At 41.3% G+C, this 19,213-nt stretch overlaps 3 protein-coding genes and 2 long non-coding RNA genes across 11 annotated transcripts; 4 read left to right on the forward strand and 1 right to left on the reverse strand.

Moving 5' to 3' along the window:
* Positions 1–16: 16 nt before the first annotated feature.
* LOC135334665 (transitional endoplasmic reticulum ATPase-like) lies at positions 17–13,628 on the reverse strand. Of its 6 annotated transcripts, XM_064529943.1 has the most exons (14): positions 13,478–13,628; positions 13,196–13,376; positions 13,019–13,079; positions 10,055–10,216; positions 9,291–9,396; positions 6,637–6,798; positions 5,936–6,004; positions 4,976–5,137; positions 3,922–3,983; positions 2,233–2,341; positions 1,830–1,956; positions 1,590–1,764; positions 991–1,098; positions 17–188 (listed from the first exon to the last, which is right to left on the reverse strand). In XM_064529943.1, exons 4-8 carry the CDS (start codon positions 10,129–10,131, stop codon positions 5,072–5,074), a joined length of 480 nt encoding a protein of 159 aa, XP_064386013.1. In that variant the 5' UTR covers positions 10,132–10,216; positions 13,019–13,079; positions 13,196–13,376; positions 13,478–13,628; the 3' UTR covers positions 17–188; positions 991–1,098; positions 1,590–1,764; positions 1,830–1,956; positions 2,233–2,341; positions 3,922–3,983; positions 4,976–5,071. The 6 variants fall into 6 exon arrangements, with proteins under 6 accessions (XP_064386013.1, XP_064386011.1, XP_064386012.1 ...); XM_064529941.1 differs by having other exon boundaries at positions 1,830–2,341; XM_064529942.1 differs by lacking the exon at positions 3,922–3,983 and having other exon boundaries at positions 1,830–2,341.
* LOC135334662 (uncharacterized) lies at positions 2,784–3,675 on the forward strand. The gene is made up of 2 exons (XM_064529936.1): positions 2,784–2,946; positions 3,007–3,675. The coding sequence occupies exons 1-2, from the start codon at positions 2,825–2,827 to the stop codon at positions 3,512–3,514; spliced, it is 630 nt and encodes a 209-aa protein (XP_064386006.1). The 5' UTR covers positions 2,784–2,824; the 3' UTR covers positions 3,515–3,675.
* On the forward strand, positions 7,366–8,381 carry LOC135334668 (uncharacterized). The gene is made up of 3 exons (XR_010394352.1): positions 7,366–7,380; positions 7,441–7,674; positions 7,760–8,381. It is a non-coding gene; the product is annotated as an uncharacterized LOC135334668 (long non-coding RNA).
* On the forward strand, positions 10,212–11,407 carry LOC135334667 (uncharacterized). The gene is made up of 2 exons (XR_010394351.1): positions 10,212–10,758; positions 10,820–11,407. It is a non-coding gene; the product is annotated as an uncharacterized LOC135334667 (long non-coding RNA).
* LOC135334658 (dual specificity testis-specific protein kinase 1-like) lies at positions 13,575–19,147 on the forward strand. 2 transcript variants are annotated; one of them, XM_064529932.1, is made up of 8 exons: positions 13,575–13,712; positions 13,982–14,439; positions 16,080–16,198; positions 16,456–16,504; positions 17,260–17,495; positions 17,704–17,872; positions 18,094–18,186; positions 18,766–19,147. In XM_064529932.1, the coding sequence occupies exons 2-8, from the start codon at positions 13,990–13,992 to the stop codon at positions 18,982–18,984; spliced, it is 1,335 nt and encodes a 444-aa protein (XP_064386002.1). In that variant the 5' UTR covers positions 13,575–13,712; positions 13,982–13,989; the 3' UTR covers positions 18,985–19,147. The 2 variants fall into 2 exon arrangements, with proteins under 2 accessions (XP_064386002.1, XP_064386003.1); XM_064529933.1 differs by having other exon boundaries at positions 13,597–13,712; positions 13,987–14,439.
* Positions 19,148–19,213: the final 66 nt, after the last annotated feature.

Below are 19,213 nucleotides of genomic sequence, written 5' to 3' on the forward strand. Positions count from 1 at the left end.
TATTATTTTCATATAATAATTATAACAATACCTTCATATAGAGGAGTAACAATTGTACAGAATATATGAGTGGGTGCATGGGAACTGAACGCAATGAGCAATGCTGTTCGTGCATACTAGTTCTTTGTTGCCGTTTCTGCTTGTACTCTCTTCATCTTGGAGGCGCTGTTTCAGATCCTGTATGCGAGCTGTGGGGAGGGGGAAGGCTGGGTAAAGTTACAGACTGTGTTTAATGATCACTCATAAAGAAAGGCCAACTGCGATGCATGAGCAAACTTATGTTTTGCAGCTTTTATAGGCTGCATGCATATGCTTTGGTTGCTTTGCATGTACATGTATGATCAGTTTGTGTACAATCAACCCCAACCTTTGATTGAACCCCAAAAGTTACCGTTATAAAGGGATAAACGGGTTCCACTGTTACAGTATGTTATTACCAGAGGAGGTCGGACATCACTTGAGGGTTCCTTTTAGTTACATTCCAGGCCAAATTGCTGCTGACTCAGCAGTAGAACACGACTAGATCTTGTATGGCTATTATGTGCTCATAGGGTTAGGTCCAGTAACCATCACAGACACCAAACACAACAATAAATGTATGTAAAGGCGGCTAATTTATGAGACTAGCAGAATCACAGTAGACACTACTGCTGAGTCAGCAAAATCGTAAAGCAAAATTGTCAAAAGGTTATAATTAGTGAACCCTCAAAAGATGTCTGACATCCTTTGTGTTATTACATTCAAAAGGCCACAAAATTATCAACAGCATGTTCGTAGCTCAATCTTATTGAAACTAAAAGGCCTCAAATATAGGACATGATGTGGGAATCTACAACATAAGTTTTTTTGCTTCTGATATTATTGTCAAAGGATGGATCAAACAGGCAATAGAGCTGCAGTAACACTCACTGTATATTATATGCAGCAACCAAAGTTTTGTCCCATGTTATACGAGTTCACCCACCCACAATGTCAGTACACACAACTCACTTGTTACAGGGCAGCCTCTGAACAGAGAGAGGCAACATCAGAGCCGACATAGCCGTGGGTCTCAGCCGCCACTTGTTCCAGATACACATCAGTAGCCAGCTTCATGTTCTGCGTGTGTATGTGGGGGGGGAGGGGGAGGGCTCAAGCATGATTTACTACCATGCAATTACAATGTTCAATATATACGTACAATATGTATAGAGTTAACAGCCAGAGCAGTTGTGTAACAATGGAAATTCTCATATTACAAGACTGATTGTTGGTCAAATGAGGCAACATAATAGCGAATAACAATACTTGAATGACAATAAAGAAAGCCACATGTACACTACAAGTAAACCTCCTCCTGTGGCTTAGCACTATCCAGGTACCTTAAAGCAATTCACATTAGTTTAATCAACCTATTAACCGAGGGTTTCCAATATGTATAAGGTATTGGAATAGGTATGTCCCTGAAATTTTAATAATTAGCCGCCCACTCACTCACCAGTAGCCATATTCACCCACACACTCACCAGTAGCTATATCCACCCACGCACTCACCAGTAGCTATATCCACCCACGCACTCACCAGTAGCTATATCCACCCATCCACTCACCAGTAGCATCAGGGATTCCAATATCTACCTCTCGATCAAAATGACCGAACCTCCTGAGAGCACCGTCGATACTGTTGGGTCTGTTGGTGGCCGCCATGATGATCACATGACTACGTTGCTTGAGCCCGTCCTCTAACAGTTGGGACACAATACGACGCTCTACCTCAGCATGGGTCTGTGGGAAAAGGGTTAAACTAGTCATTAGCCAGTAAGAATGTGTTGTGAGCTAATAATCATCACCTGTTATTGTGCTAAAACCATTAATTGTGTCCCAGTGTATACAACTACAGCTGTCACGGAATAAATTTCAGGTATTTGTTTAAGAGCATGAACAAATATCAGCAACAACAACATTTTGCCCGGACCACTGCAAAGAGAAACATTCCAGTGCTATGTATTCGATGTGTTTGCGCTATACAGTATACACAAGAATACACGCATGCATAACCATGGAAACCACATATATACAGTGCATCCAGTCTAGAGAGTAGTAGTTGTTAATTTATTTGTGCAAATTCATGATAACCGGTTAGGTGGAGAAACGACCAATGGTTTTCGGCTAAGGTCTGGAACTTTGTCACAACGTCTCTATACATAGCCAACTATCATCTTATGAAAGGTTCCACGATGTTTGTATACATACATGTTACCATGCTGTAGGTTTTGCGAATTGATCAACCCTCTCAAAGTTCGATGCTCGCAAAACATGATACAGTATACTTGCAGTGCATGCATGGGTCAGTCTCAACTATCTGCACAGGGGGGAGAATAAGACAATAAAACAGGCAACACTTGTGGTACTGTACAGTGTATTTTGACAAATAACATCACTGCCTCGTGCAGTCCCAGGCCGATTTTTTCATGACGTTGAAAAATACTAGTTGGCGACCTATAGCGTTATTTTAGAGACAACGAGGCTGGGAACGAGGCTAGCAATACCTATGCATGTATGCACACTCGCAATACACTGCTATATATATAAAAGAGCAAGACTGTTGTGTAAGACTGTTGTGTAAGACTGTCAGTATAATTATCTGTCATCGCAATTTGCATGCATCAGCATGCATGCATGGTGACCCACACAAAAAATCAGTTATGCATCATCACTCGGTGCAACATACGATATTGGCTGCGTATATATATAGTGGCCGCGGACCGGAACATAGATGCATGCATGCATGTATTGTATAAAAGCTAGGAAATGCATAACATATTTGATAAGAATCTCATCAGCAATGGCGGTCAAGTTCTTTGTTGCGACTCTCATCGGTGTCCTCCTTGTGGAGACTGGATTCGTGAGAGCTGATCCACTGAGCACTAAGGTGTTCACCGAGGTAGCAGAAACTCAAGAATTTGGGTAAGTGCTTCAGTGTAACATTGGCTAGAGAACTCTTGCAACTTTTGTTTCCCTCAACAGAGTTTGTGGTTGTGAAGCTATTGTCTACAGTGGACCAGACTTCTATGGCAGGTTCGAGCTACACATCTTTCAACAGAACGCATGGTTTGAAAAAAACTTTCTTCCCTTTACAGCTGAATCGATTAAAATGCGTGGCAAATGCTTCTTCATATTCTACGAGGAAGCCAACTTTCTAGGTACTGCACATATCTTGAAGATTGCAGGCGACTATCCATCTCTGACGAACTTTGGTAATGTCGTATCGGCTCGTGCTCTCCCTCCAGAAGGAACAAATGCAATCGTTTTCTTTGAGCATAGCAACTACGGTGGACGAATGGGTGTCCTCTACTCGTCCGAGGACTATTTGTATTACTACAGCTTTATATCTTCGGTGATTGTGATTGGAGGATCCTGGACTGTGTACAAAGGCTGGTTCTATTCTGAATATGCCGTACGTTTGTATGATCGCTACTATCCAACTCTATCTGCGATAGGAATGTCAAAAATCGTATCCGCTAAGAGCTGGTGATAAAGTACTAAACAGATATGTACATGTAGATTATGAACATGCATGCAGAAGTAGGTCAGCTTAGCTCATGAATTATATTTCTGTTGAGACATTGTATCAGATTCTATATTTTATGTGTTACATGTATTAATACTGGCTTTATAATAATAGCAAAAACTCTACATCTGATAACGAGCTAACTAACATTGAGAATGCGCAGGACGACGTGACCATACTAAAAGAACCACATGATGCAGAAATGTGCCCACACTAGTCGGTGGTGGTCGGTACTAACCACCTCTAAACATCACTATATAGACAACAAACTCATTGCCTACACTATATAATTATAGTGTTTACGAAGAAATTTTGTGTCAGATATAAACAGTTAGCTCCAGCTGTGTACATCGAGAAATAGAACACTCAACTGAAAATTGAAGTTTTTCTAGTGATCATTATAACTTGCTCATCCAACTGGTTAGTTAGTCACCTGTAAGTGTGTGCAGTTAGTTAGCGTTTTATTCACTCTATGTAAATCCCATTTCTGTGAGGATCCTCTTTTGCATGCATGCATGATGTAATAATTCTCTTAGTTTATACCACAAAGTTCGGTGTTTTATTCAAAGGATAATGTGATCAATTTCTGTTCATACAATAATATTGGAAAATCATTGTCCACAGATCTACATGTACATGTATTAGCAACACATCAAACAGATCGCTGTAAGATAAGAAATGTGGCAGTACTGAATGGCAATAATGACGTAAATAGATTATTGTCCTGGCAAATACGCGAACATACTGTCCCCTCCCTAGAAAGCGTGTGTACAAATGTATATAGGTTATTGTCTGGAAAACACGTGCATAACAATTAAAAGCTACATGTACAGTTTTGATGTCCCTTCCCTAGAGAAAGGCATTCATCTATACTCTAAAATGACCCCTCAAACGGAAACAAGGAATGTACATGTGTGTTCACTCCGACACGGTGTGGCCACACAGAGACCCACTGCTATAAAATGAACGCTCCCTCGATCTAGCTACTCCACACACACAGCACAGGACAGAGAGAGGTCCAGTGCTGCTCATACAGAGTGGAGAGCACTACCATGCGTACAACACCCACTCTTGAAAGGATAATTATAGAGGATTTAAAATTGGTGATCCTTACCATTACGCTCAGGGCTCAGTAACAGGTATTTTTTTACATTGTGTTACAGAACTACTAAAAACAAACACACGCACATTTCTGGCCAGTCAAGAGGTTCATACAGAATTACTACATGTATAATTAGCATGGATAAGTGGGGTCAGGGGGCAAGTTCAGCCCAGGAAAATATAACTTGTGATTTCACTATCCAATACTCAGGGGCTGATCTAGGGGGTATCCCCCTACCACCCTGCTGTGACCATGACTACTTGAGAACAGATTTATATACTGACCAACAGCTACTATAGTGTCGGTACACCATGCACACACACCTCTTTGATCTGAGCCAGTTGCTTCCTGCACCCACCGATGTCGTCATATCCGACCTCGTTGAGAGACTCCTCTTCATCATCTCTCTTGATGGGCTCTCAATCGCAGTGGATCACAGTGTCAGTGGCCACAATGCAGTGAGGGCTCGGGTCAGTCTCAATTATCTGGGAATATAAGATAAGCAAAACTTGTGGTACAGTATATGAAAACCTTATTAGAAAACACACTGCTACAGTGTACACAGTATATAGGACCACACTATCACACTATACAGGGTCTGTACACATTAACACTTGTTAGCATACTCACAGCACACAGTTATGATACACAGTAAGAGCAAGGTACTCTTGGTGTACATGTAACTGTAAGTATAAGTATCCGTCAGTGACATAAAGGTTAACCAGAAATACATGACAGTGACAATAACTATGAAGGCAGTAACAAGGGCCTACAAGACATTACAGCCACGTACGTAGCCTTTAAACATCAAATACATATACAGTAGACATGTCCTAAAACATATAGTACAACAATACCTGTACCATGGATATCTGCGTGTGTATTGTTATTGTACTACCTCGTGCAGTTGTATGTATTCCTCGGGCTGCGCCCTTGGGGAATACGTAAAACTGCCCTCAGTAGTACAAATCCAATACACCCTTGATATCCATGGTACAACTATTACATGTATTTTGGTACATAAAAGGAATTGCAGGTGCAGAAAAGCACTCATACACCTCATAAATTATCGTCAAAAACCACTTATTGGAAAAACCAGCAGTTGCATATATTATACGCTAAATCAAGTATGCCAGTTTCTACAATATATAATCTTACAGCGATTAATGACACCATGACTCTGATCTCTTAATATGTACACAGCTCTAGTTGTATGCACACGGAAGATTACAGCCTCCAATGAGCTGAGTGTATAATAATTATACATGTACAGGCATTTGTACCTTGAACTCTACAGCTCTCATGCCTCCATGAACGAGGAAGATGTCTCCTTTGTGTACTGGACGGTAGGCCTCCAGGAAGTAGAAAAAAAAACATCAAACAGATTGCTACAAGATAAGAAATGGCAACAAGATACGAGAAAGGCCATTCATCTGTACTCTAACATGACACCTCAAGGAATGTGCATGTACATGTACAGTGTTATTACTAATGTTCACTCTGACACGGTGTGGCCACACAGAGAAGACCCACTGCTATAAAATGAACACTCCCTCGATCTAGCTACTCCACACACACAGCACAGGACAGAGAGAGGTCCAGTGCTGCTCATACAGAGTGGAGAGCACTATCAAGTACTACACTTAGTCTTAACAGGATAATTATAGAGAAATTGATGATCATTACCATTACGCTCAGGGCACAGTAAAACAGGCATTTTTTGCTAGACAAAAACTGAAACCACATTGTGAATAGAGCTACTATAAACACACACACACACACACATTTCTGGTCAGTCAAGAGGTTTCATACAGAATTATTAGCATGGGGTCATGGGGAGAAGGAAGTAAAAATATAACTTATGATTTCACTATCCAACCGGATACCCCTTAACTACTCTGCTGTAGCCATGACTACTCGAGAACAGATCTGTACATAATGACCAACAGCTACTACAGTGTCTGTACATTATGCACACACACACCTCTTTGATCTGAGCCAGTTGCTTCCTGCACCCACCGATGTCATCATATCCGACCTCGTTGAGAGACTCCTCTTCATCCTCTCTCTTGATGGGCTCTCCCTCGCAGTGGATCACAGTGTCAGGGGCCACAATGCAGTGAGGGCTCAGGTCAGTCTCAACTAACTGCACGGGGGGACATGCATGCAAATACACCATAATGGACACAAAACTGTATTGATATCACTTTGTAAATGTGTCATCATCATAGGACCATTTGCATATTACTATAACACTTGGAATTAGATACTGAGTTACTGACTGAACACGAACAATATATTTCTGACAGTTGCTTAATGAAAGAGAAAGACAGCTACAACATTATTCCGTGTGCTATGAAAGGTAACACTGACATTCCAGTCACTTTGTTGTTGCTAACATTCTATTCACTGCATGGTCACAGCTGTATATTATATCCTGGTTATATATACACTGTCACCAAGGGCGTATGAAGAGAAGAGGGTATGCAACTCACAATGTATACTGCGTATGCGTCGTATTATTGATGAGTCAGCAGGATATGCTATATTTAGCCATGATTTAGCCACCGCCCACTAGGAAATAAAGAGTATAAAGTCACGTGCAATACATTCTTTACTATTTTTAGACATAACCCCCCGCCCATTTGTAATAGGATAGATTGTAGTTGCATGCCCTCTTCTCTTCATACGCCCTTGCTGTCACAGATCAGTGCATTTTGACATTCCGGTAAGTTGGTTGTACTCAACATGAACAGTAACATGTATACATGCATGACCACATACACAGCACAGCCTGCCCTACACTAACAGGAGGGTATATAAAAAGCGGTAGTATCATACGTTTGGGTACCACACTGAGACTATTTCTTCCTAAAGTCACAAAAGTCGTGATGACAGTTTTAATCAAGATCTTCTTTTTGCTGGGAGCAGCATTGCTAACATCTGCAGGTCCACTGACAGAAAAGAGCAACGAAGAAAATGACATCGCTATTGTTCAACATAGAGAAAAACGACAGGCTGGGTGAGAGCATGCATGGTATGATAGTACCAATGACATATAGAATGCAACCAACTCTAATTCGTGTTCATGTGATTATTCTCTGTAGAGGATGTGACTGTCAGGCCATTGTCTACGATAGCAGCAATTTCGGTGGACACAGCCTGCTGATTAAACAACAAAATGCCAACTTTCGATACAGTTTCTTCGATGATCGAGTTGAGTCCATCAAAATTATGGGCTCATGTTCGTTTATATTCTATGAGCATCCTGGATTCAATGACCATGACTGGGACAGTGCCAAGAGTTTTCTCCTACAGCCTGGTGATTATTCTTCCCCTCAAACGTGGGGAGGACCAAGAAATACAATTTCTTCTGCACGAGCTCTTCAACCTCGTGGAACGAATGCCATTGCTATCTTTGAGCACCCATACTTCTGTGGAGCCATGACTGTCCTGTACAATTCCCATACCTACTTGCCACACATTGATTTTAATGACAAAATCTCTTCCGTCATTGTAACAGGAGGAAGTTGGTCTTTGTTTGATCATCCGAGCTTCACTGGAGTATCTGTTACTCGATATACAGGAACCTATCCTTGGAGCACCTTAATGGACCGGGTCAGCTCAATCAGGAAAAATTACTAATTACTGAGTTACTGTCGAGACTGAACATTAAAATTATTAGTACTGTATATGTACACGTAACATTACAAAAACATTGATAATTAATATTGTACATAACTATAAATACCACTTGATGTCTGGTATCATAGCAACTGGGTGGGGCATAAACTCCACATTCCTTAAACTGAGGGCACACTGATTTTAAACTAGATCTACACAACCAAAAAGAAGCTATAGATACATGTACGTACGTACTTGTTGTACTACTTGGACAAGTTAGTACGTGGAGCTAGAAGCATAGCACTGGCTACAAGCAGTCTGATCTTAGCAATATGCACAAGATTGTCGTTTGCTTTCAATAGTTTTTGAGACTAGTACTGTTAGCTAGTTGTATCCAAGGTGAGCTACATGTATAGCTTAGGTATTATAGCAAGCATTTTTCATTCCAGTGGCAATATAATTATAACATAATTATAACAATTATTGTCCACTATATACATTCGAATTTATGGCAACGTAAAACATCCTTGCATGGCCTGCGGCTTTACCCTCGTCATCGGAGGTTTACTGCCATAAATACTGATGTAGTGGACAATAACTATAACATAAACCACTACAATATACGTCATGTATACAACGGTGACAATACAGCGCTTCGAGAACAAAATTTAATGTTTTTTTACATGTTTCTAATTCCAAAAATATGCAATGGCATGCAACTGACTACCAGTACAAGAGAGTATTGTGAATGAAAAACATGTTAAAACAGGCGCCAAATACAATAACTGTTAATATTGTGGTGCCTCATTGGCTTTTAGTTACCAACTAATACAGTTCAAAAGGCTACAGATTAAATTGGATACTTGTACCAATGAAGCAGCTGAAACATGAATAATTATACCACAATAATTTAAGATGATGACATGTCTCCAACAACCTTGTATAAATTAATAGCTGTACTTTGGGGGAGAGGGGGGAATAGTGGGGTTTGTTATCTAATAGCCGACACTGTACCTTGAACTCTACAGCTCTCATGCCTCCACGAACGAGGAAGATGTCTCCTTTGTGCTGACGATAGGCCTCCAGGAAGTAGGGCTTCAGGAACACATCAAACAGATTGCTACAAGATAAGAAATGCAATGTACATACATGTTCATAAGTTATTGTCCTGGCAACACCAAACACAAAACACAAGAAAGGCATTTATCTGTACTCTAAAATGATCCCTCAAACGGAAACCAGGAATGTGCATGTGTGTTCACTCCGACACAGTGTGGCCACACAGAGACCCACTGCTATAAAATGAACACTCCCTCGATCTAGCTACTCCACACACAGCACAGGACAGAGAGAGGTCCAGTGCTGCTCATACAAAGTGGAGAGCATAGTACAACACTCACTATTAACAGGATATAGAGGGTTTAAATGTGGTGATCCTTACCAATTCCCTCATTAGCTGGTATATTTTAGATTCGCCCCTGCCTACCCAAAGTTCCTTCTAAACAATGGCTACCCCTTTTTACAAAAGTCAAGAGATTTCATACAGAATTATCAGCATGGGAGGAATGGATAAAAGTGGAGTCAAGGGGGGGGGGGCAAGTTTATATCCCATGGAAAAATATAACTTGTGATTAGACTATATACCAACACTCGGAGTTGAATAGGAGGGTATCCCTCTACCACCTCGCTGTGGCCATGACTAGTTGAGAACAGATCTGGTTTCTGTACACCATGCAACACTAGCTACTACAGTGTCGGTACAACATGCACACACACACCTCTTTGCTCTGAGCCAGTTGCTTCCTGCACCCACCGATGTCATCATATCCGACCTCGTTGAGAGACTCCTCTTCATCCTCTCTCTTGATGGTCTCTCCCTCGCAGTGGATCACAGCGTCAGGGGCCACAATGCAGTGAGGGCTCGGGTCAGTCTCAACTATCTGGGATTATAAGATAAGCAACACTTGTGGTACAGCGTATGAAAACCGTATTTGAGAAAACACGCTAGCTACAGTGTACACAGTGGGACCACACTATCACACTATATAGGGTCTGTACACATTAACACTTGTTAGCAAGCTCACAGCACACAGCTATGATACTCAGTAAGAGTAAGGTACTCTTGGTGTACATGTAACTGTAAGTATAAGTATCCGTCAGTGACATAATGGTTACACAGAAATACATGACAGTGACAATAACTATAAAGGCAGTAACAAGGGCCTACAAGACATGACGGCCACGTAGCCTTTGTACATCCTATACATGTACATGTATGTATTTTTGGTACATAAAAGGAATTGCAAAAAATAGAAGAAGTATTTGATTATTCGATAAGAATCTCATTAGCAATGGCAGTCAAGTTCTTCGTTGCAACTCTCATTTGTGTCCTCCTTGTGGAGACTGGATACGTGAGAGCTGGTCCACTGAGCACGGAAGTGTTCACCGAGGTAACAGCAACTCGAGGAAAGAGACAAGCTGGGTAAGTGCTTCAGTGGAAGATTGGCTAGAGTGAACTCATGCAATTTTGTTTCCCCCAACAGAGCTTGTGGTTGTGATGTCTATGCCTATGATGGACCAACTACAGTGGCAGGGAGCTACTCATCCGTCAACAAAATGCACGATTTAGCAACGACTTTTTCAACGATCGAGTCGAATCGCTAAAAATAAATGGCAAATGCACCTACTTGTTCTACGAGCATACAAACTTTCTAGGTAATGTTTTCATCAAGACTCCAGGTTACTATGCATCTCTGGCTAACTTTGGCAACAGTATCTCATCGGCTCGTGCCCTCCCTCCACAAGGAACAAATGCAATCCTTCTCTTTGAGCATACCAACTACGCCGGACGAATGGTTGCCCTCTACTCGTCCCAACAAAATTTGCCTTTCCTTGATTACAACGATCACATCTCTTCGGTGATTGTGACAGGAGGATCTTGGACTTTGTATGATCACACTAACTATCATGGCTCTTACCAGACTATTGGTGTAGGCTACTACCCTCAACCTCCGGTAGGGAACGACAGGATTAGTTCCATTAAGAACAACTGAAATAGTACTAAAGAGATCAATGTAGATAGGAACAGAATAATATGGTAGCTAAGTGATTGATAAGAAACTGTATATGAATTATAATTGTGGATGAACAGGACACATGTATAGAAAAAAATATGTAGATGGGGTAGCTGCCTGTGCAATTTAAATGCTAACTAGCATAATTATACATGTACACTGTACACTCCCACAATTGAATTGCTATACCATAGAAACTGGATCATTAGTGCGGTCAAAGCAGAGCACAAGCTCTATCATAATGGAGTCATTTTGAGCCCGGCCCACCCAGTAACCGGATGTCAACTGTGATGAGAGATGACTCGAGTAGCTATAGATGGCTAACATCTTGATAAGTGAGCAAATGAGCTAGCTAAGTAAGCAAACAATCAGAACTATTATCATAAGGCTCTCCTATGTATGTAGCTAAACCATTCACATAATAACAGGAACTGAAACAAAAAGGGTCTAAGTCCATGCACGTCAGCATGAACATACATGTAGCTAGCTCAGGTCTAAGTCCATGCATGTCAGCATGAACATACATGTAGCTAGCTCAGGTCTAAGTCCATGCACGTCAGCATGAACATACATGTAGCTAGCTCAGGTCTAAGTCCATGCACGTCAGCATGAACATACACGTAGCTAGCTCAGGTCTAAGTCCATGCACGTCAGCATGAACATACACGTAGCTAGCTCAGGTCTAAGTCCATGCACGTCAGCATGAACATACATGTAGCTAGCTCAGGTCTAAGTCCATGCACGTCAGCATGAACATACATGTAGCTAGCTCAGGTCTAAGTCCATGCACGTCAGCATGAACATACATGTAGCTAGCTCAGGTCTAAGTCCATGCACGTCAGCATGAACATACACGTAGCTAGCTCAGGTCTAAGTCCATGCACGTCAGCATGAACATACATGTAGCTAGCTCAGGTCTAAGTCCATGCACGTCAGCATGAACATACACGTAGCTAGCTCAGGTCTAAGTCCATGCACGTCAGCATGAACATACATGTAGCTAGCTCAGGTCTAAGTCCATGCACGTCAGCATGAACATACATGTAGCTAGCTCAGGTCTAAGTCCATGCACGTCAGCATGAACATACATGTAGCTAGCTCAGGTCTAAGTCCATGCACGTCAGCATGAACATACATGTAGCTAGCTCAGGTCTAAGTCCATGCACGTCAGCATGAACATACATGTAGCTAGCTCAGGTCTAAGTCCATGCACGTCAGCATGAACATACATGTAGCTAGCTCAGGTCTAAGTCCATGCACGTCAGCATGAACATACATGTAGCTAGCTCAGGTCTAAGTCCATGCACGTCAGCATGAACATACATGTAGCTAGCTCAGGTCTAAGTCCATGCACGTCAGCATGAACATACATGTAGCTAGCTCAGGTCTAAGTCCATGCACGTCAGCATGAACATACATGTAGCTAGCTCAGGTCTAAGTCCATGCACGTCAGCATGAACATACATGTAGCTAGCTCAAGTAATTCTAAATTATCCGTCGAAAAGCACTCATTGCATGAATACGTTTAAATCGAGTACGTATACAGTTTCTACGGTATAAAATCTTACAGCGATTTAATAATGACACCATGACTGGTCTCCTAATATGTATTCACACCACAAAGCTTGAGAAATTGTACTTCTAATGGTGTTTTATTGAGGAGCTCACCCAGTGATCCCCTCTACAGTGTTGTCAATGGGCAGAACATCATGGACCCTCTTCCCGTACACTGCATAGGGGAGGGGTAAATCAACAAGAGTACAGCACCAAGAAGGATACTACAAAATTTACCTCTGTGTATCACAGTACTAATTATTAATGAATATTCCCTGTGTAATTGCTTACAGTCTCTCGTCGTCTTTTGCCCTTGAGGAGAACAGTGTCTCCACGGAATAGCTGGAGCTCGTCCATTTTCTCCTGGGACAGCACTACAGAATTGTCGTCATTTACTGCCTCTTCCCCAAGGAGACGATTGGGCTTAAGCGCTTGGCCTTGTAGCAAATGGCAGTACGTCGCCAACTCGTCTCTAGAGCCAGTAAATTACTGAGTAATCACACTGTGTGTTCTTGCATAATTATGTGTGTGTGTGTGTGTGTGTGTGTCTCTCTAACCATGCTCTTAACTTACTAAGACCTCATGAGACCTGTATCTCAGCCATTTTAAATCAATGTTGGACTGGTCCTGTGACGTCTTACAGCAGCAGCTGCTATTTTTAGAAAGGTCAACAAGCCCCTCCTCCAAATCAACAAAAGAAAACAATGCTGTTGTTTTGCTGAGCTAACTTATTTCACGTTTCACCCTCTCATCAAGCATGCTCTTAATCTTGCAAGCCAGTGCAGTCTAGCAGTCAACATTAATCAAGGTAAGGGAAGTTATTTAGTACACCTAGTAAGTCAAATAAGTAGCTAGCTAGCTCTGTATTAGCCTCGATCCCAGGCCGCACTTCCCACTTCACTTAGGGAAGTGGCCGGTGAAGGAGGCTAGCTCTGCATCAGCCATGCATGCCTATTGTTTTATATTTATACTGGATGTTGTGTGTAGCTATGATTACTCAGTCTAGCTGCTATACATGCTAATGCTTGACCTATACCTTTATTAATGATCATCACCATAATTATTCTGTGCACACAGTACAGTGAATGATGGCGGTTCACAAGTCTGTCCTTCCCAACCACTACCTCCCACAAGACCCCCTCGACCTCGTATCTGAGCCTGTGGCTATCCCTGTGACTAGCAAGCAACCTCAAAGTCCACCACTCACTATTGAAGAATGCAGCATCGTCTCGAGAAATCACTGGAAAGACGATAAATCTCATCTCTCTTCTACTAGCCCGTGTGCTGTTAATCAATTATCAGAAAGCCCCAAGCGTGTTGGAAATCATTGCTACTATAGCAACAGTGACGACCAATCAGATTCGCTCGCTGCCTCCCCAAAACACTCCCACTTGCAGGACGACCCGAGGCTACACAACACTCCCAGCTCTCCGCTCCTGGTTGCCATGAGAAACGCTGTAGACTCACTCAACAAGTACGAAGACTTCAAAATCTTGGAAAAAATTGGAGCTGGATTCTTTGCTGAAGTGTTCAGGGTCAGTATGATTACACTGGTTGTGTTACAGCTACGCCATAATTAGATGCAGCTTGTTATAGTCTGGAAAAGCTTAACGTATGTCTGTAGAGAATGGCGTACAGTAGACTTGTATACTATCTACAATTGCCTTATTGTACTCCTATTGTGCGTGAGGTGGTCCTATTGTGCATGTATGATGAATGTACATGGTGCTAGAGTTTTCATTGTCTCCACCTCTTGAGTATAATAAGCTGTTTATGGATTGAATGTGTTGTGTAGTAGCACTACGTGTCATAGTTATATATCCACATCTTTATGTATGTACACTGTTATGAAAGTGAGCATGTGTATTGGTTGAAATTCACTAAGTTTCAATTAGCTAGCATAATGGTGGAGCAGTTCAATTCTGTTTTTCATTCCCCACCATTGTGTGTACATTCATATACCGGCCATATCATGTATAGGAAGCTTTGGTTCTGGTGCTGTTAACTGTGACACATACGAGTTTCACTCAAAGCTCTTTGTTTTGAATTTCCCTAATGATGACTGTTGTTAGCGTTATGATGAATGTGCAGAGTATTAATTTCAAGTTCACCACACACAAGGTGAAGTAATCCCTCAAGCCTAAAAGTTGCTTTGGAAGTATTTGCTATCTGTCTACCGTATAGCGGGTATATTTCGAGGGTATAAATGTTCGTGGTTTCGGGAAATTTATACCCTCGAAATATACCCGTTATACGGTATGTACACTCTGATGTTATTGTCAGCTTATTGACAAGTGCCTGGGGCAACCCTGTACATTGAGTGCATGTAGATACAGTAATGTTTTTTACAGAAATAAACATTAATTAACTAATTATGCCCAATATGGCAAGGGTGGGTATAAACCCATTTGTAGATGTTCGTTTAAACACTGGTTTCGCAAATTGTTCAGTATTTACGTAATTATATACGTAGGTCTTCGGTTTCACTACTATACAATCGTGTAGATTATCTTTCTTCATGCATTCAGTAAAGAATCAGATGAAAGAGAGTGCATGATGATGAATCTGATTGGACCGTTCCCTGGCTGTTGGTGGGCTTCGTAGTAGTGCTCACTGCTGTCACAGTATACCTTTCATTGTACTACAATGTAACAGTGTTTACTAACCATTGAGGCTGCCATGTGGTTACCATAGCTTCCAATGGCATTCATCATGCTTAGACCACTATAGGTACACGCATGAGTCTTGTTTGGTTGTGCCCACTTTTGTCTCCCACAGCAATTAGCTGGTTTAGTGTACTTAAGGTTAATGGTTGATTATATGGTTGGTTGCCAATGTGGATTTTGGCTGTTATAATAGTGGCTAGTGTTTTGTTGGTGCTCATTATTTTTTGTATCAACCACCTAGTAAAAAATTGAGGCACCACGTCTCCCTGTACATATAGTTCCAAAATGATAACGTAACACGTGTGTACATTACGATGGTGTCGTGTTGTTGCTTAATTGCTTATACCCTTGCGGGTAGATTTCAAGGAAATGCAGTGTACATATCTTAGTTGAAAGTGATATTAATTTTCTGCAGATTTTCAACATTTTATATTTTAAAAGTCTGATTACTGTGTAATAATGATTTGTTGACTACTATACAATGTGTCCTAAGCTCTGCATCCCTTCAGGTTCGACACATTCCCACCGATCAAGAGATGGTTCTAAAGTTAAACAAGAAGATGACGGGTATCAAGAAACTGAAGGAAGTGGAGCTGCTCAAGAAACTAGAGCACCCGAACATACTACAGTGAGTGGTGATGGGTGCAGTGAGAAAGTGTAATTTGTAGTACACTACAAACTAGTTTGGAAGTGGTATAATACAGTTGGGCACAGCTCTTAATTTGCATTGATTTTCTAGCAGCTTTCATCAGTAACACTACAACCGACTTCTTGCCTAATAACTGAACATTGTCGAAGTTAGCTACATAGGATGATGCCTTTGTAATCAAGTGACAGCCATCAACATGTACATTATATATTTTTTCTGTAATTGGTTCCTTGTAGCTATGTTGGAGCTTGCGTTCATGAAGGGCAGTTACACCCACTCACAGAGGTAAGGCATGTACCACCTTAGGCCCTGTGCTCTATATGGTTACCAATTGTCATCCCTCAGCATAACCTAATTGTCATCCCTCAGCATAACCTATTCCATTAGTATCATTTCAGTGAACCCGTAATATGATCCTGCATACATTAAGATCACATTTAGATCGATTTAAGAGCTGTGATCATCATATCAATCATACATGTACATGCATACTTTGTACCTTGTGTATACTAGATGTTTATACAGTCACCCCTACCTCTTCCAATACCCCCTTATGTACCTCTTTCAATACCCCCTTATGCACCTCTTTCCAATACCCCCTTATGTACCTCTTTTCAATACCCCCTTATGTACCTCTTTCAATACCCCCTTATGTACCTCTTTCCAATACCCCCTTATGTACCTCTTTCCAATACCCCCTTATGTACCTCTTTCAATACCCCCTTATGTACCTCTTTCAATACCCCCTTATGTACCTCTTTCCAATACCCCCTTATGTACCTCTTTCCAATACCCCCTTATGTACCTCTTTCAATACCCCCTTATGTACCTCTTTCAATACCTCCTTATGTACCAGTATTGTACTAAATATGTATTGAGTGAGTCAACCCTTTACCCCCTCCTAATAGTTACCCCACCCACACACACACACACACACACGTCAGATAAGGCAGTTCCTCAATTTATTTTTTTGTTTCAACCCCCCCCCCCCCACACACACACACACACACACACACACACACACACACACACACACACAGTACATGAATGGTGGAGCCCTTGAGCAGCTGATACAAAACAAGGACATTGAGTTGCTATGGCCGCTACGACTGTCCCTCTGTCTGGACATTGCTAAAGGAATGGAGTACCTTCACAAGAATGACATGTTTCACCGAGATCTCAACTCAAAGAATGTGTTACTACGGAAACAGGGAAAGAATTATACAGCAGTTGTGGCAGATTTCGGACTAGCTGCTAAAACACCAAGTCTCATGAAGTGAGCTGGTTTTGTCTAAACAAGAGTAGATACTCTTGGTCTAAGCTAATGGCTTCACACGTTGCTCATAATCATTCAATCTGATTTTTGTTGGGAGTTTGTTAGGTGCATTGCTTATATGTACATGCATTTATGATTGGAAGTGCGATATGTCTGTACAGTAATCCTTAGTGTGTTTATGTAAAAGATTTAACCTTTAATTCTCTAGGCACTTGCGTAGACAGCAGTCCATTGTTGGCAACCCCTACTGGATGGCGCCAGAGGTACTGCGTGGACGACCCTACAATGAGAATGCTGATGTGTTCTCGTATGGTATTGTCTTGTGTGAGGTCATCTCTAGACTCGACGCTGACCCTGAAAACCTCAGGAGAACAAGAGTGAGTGTGTTTCATAGAGGACATAATTCTACATTATTATTATTATTATGCCATTGAAGGTTTAGTACCAGCTCTAAGTACATGTACGTACGTGAACTAGCAAGGACTGTACAATGTTCTGTGCAAGTAGTGCAGTTTATCTGTGTTGCTGGAACATTAAATTGTTGGTAATATACATGTACTAGTGTGAAGATCGTGTTTTTTATCTGCGTCTTTTACAGGATTATGGCATGGATGAGGAATACATAAGGTCTCTGGCTGAGGCCAAGGACTGTCCAGAGGAGCTCATGGGGCTGGCCTTCCAGTGCTGCAAGGTGGGGAGGTAGAGTGTAAAAAATGATGTGTGGTTTTAATGCAGATGAGTAACTATTGTGGCAAATATCAGGAAAAAACGCACATTTGCCACAATAGTCACCCACTCTGCGTCAAAACTACACATCATTTTTACAGTGTAGAGTGCATTTAGGGTGTCGTATGATGAACACCTTGGCGATGATATCATTACATGATGCTAAGTCATCTATTACTTCGTTAATTTGTACCCACGTACACTAGTACAGTCAGTACAATTAACCTCTGATATAATAGGAAAAATAAATGCCTTTTTACCAAGCCAGTACTTCTGTCCCCAAATTGACTTTTCTGGGCAACCTCACTACAAACCTAGTACACGCATTATTTGTTTATGCTGCCCCCAAAGTGTCCAATTGTACAGTAGATTGTGCTTCCAGTATAAGAACAAGAGTCTTAATTTGTCTTGATGCATGATTTAAACAGCAGTCTACACGTATGTTACTACGCATAATTAGTGTTCAATGGCTTCTGTACTGTACACGGTAAAATAATTATCCCAATTAATTTGCTCCTAACTCATTCATGTTCATTGTTTCTAGATCTCCCCACAAGGAAGACCTACCTTCACGGAGGCTAATGTTCGTCTCTTGGTGATCATAGATCTCAACCAAGTGGACGAAAGCATGGAAACCATCCAACCTCAGCCCATGAACAGACTCAGCGCTCACAACCCTGATGGAAGACCTCGGTCGAGATCGTTAAGTCCTGAGCTAAACGGTTTCAAAGATATTACTCTTAAAACGGAAACTTCAGTCTAGCTAGTTTTGTATGTGTGTTTATAATTATCAGTATATTTACACCATTTTTCACTTTCTTATTTTCGTACTAAGTCTCTCCATTTCTATCATTTCTACATAATTATTATAATTATATTGTCTCCAGTTAAGTATATATATGCTACATTGTTTGCATATGTACATGTCCAATTGCAATATTTATAGCACAGGGGGGGTGTAATGCAATGCATTCATGCTATAAGTCATGATA

The sequence above is a fragment of the Halichondria panicea genome, chromosome 4 (assembly GCF_963675165.1).
Source record: "Halichondria panicea chromosome 4, odHalPani1.1, whole genome shotgun sequence".
In the NCBI taxonomy this organism is placed as follows: Eukaryota; Metazoa; Porifera; class Demospongiae; order Suberitida; family Halichondriidae; genus Halichondria; species Halichondria panicea.

What these genes read in the sequence shown, in the direction of transcription:
- LOC135334662 (XM_064529936.1), top strand. Translation starts at nt 2,825, where the DNA reads ATGGCGGTCAAGTTCTTTGTTGCGACTCTCATCGGTGTCCTCCTTGTG. An exon ending in GCAGAAACTCAAGAATTTGG is followed by an intron (nt 2,947 to 3,006) that starts GTAAGTGCTTCA and finishes TTCCCTCAACAG; the next exon opens with AGTTTGTGGTTGTGAAGCTA.
- LOC135334665 (XM_064529942.1), bottom strand. Translation starts at nt 10,131, where the DNA reads ATGAAGAGGAGTCTCTCAACGAGGTCGGATATGATGACATCGGTGGGT. An exon ending in TGAGAGCTGTAGAGTTCAAG is followed by an intron (nt 6,799 to 9,290) that starts GTACAGTGTCGG and finishes CCCCCCGTGCAG; the next exon opens with TTAGTTGAGACTGACCTGAG. An exon ending in AACTGGCTCAGATCAAAGAG is followed by an intron (nt 6,005 to 6,636) that starts GTGTGTGTGTGC and finishes TACTTCCTGGAG; the next exon opens with GCCTACCGTCCAGTACACAA.
- LOC135334658 (XM_064529932.1), top strand. Translation starts at nt 13,990, where the DNA reads ATGATGGCGGTTCACAAGTCTGTCCTTCCCAACCACTACCTCCCACAA. An exon ending in GAGCACCCGAACATACTACA is followed by an intron (nt 16,199 to 16,455) that starts GTGAGTGGTGAT and finishes GGTTCCTTGTAG; the next exon opens with CTATGTTGGAGCTTGCGTTC. An exon ending in AGTTACACCCACTCACAGAG is followed by an intron (nt 16,505 to 17,259) that starts GTAAGGCATGTA and finishes ACACACACACAG; the next exon opens with TACATGAATGGTGGAGCCCT.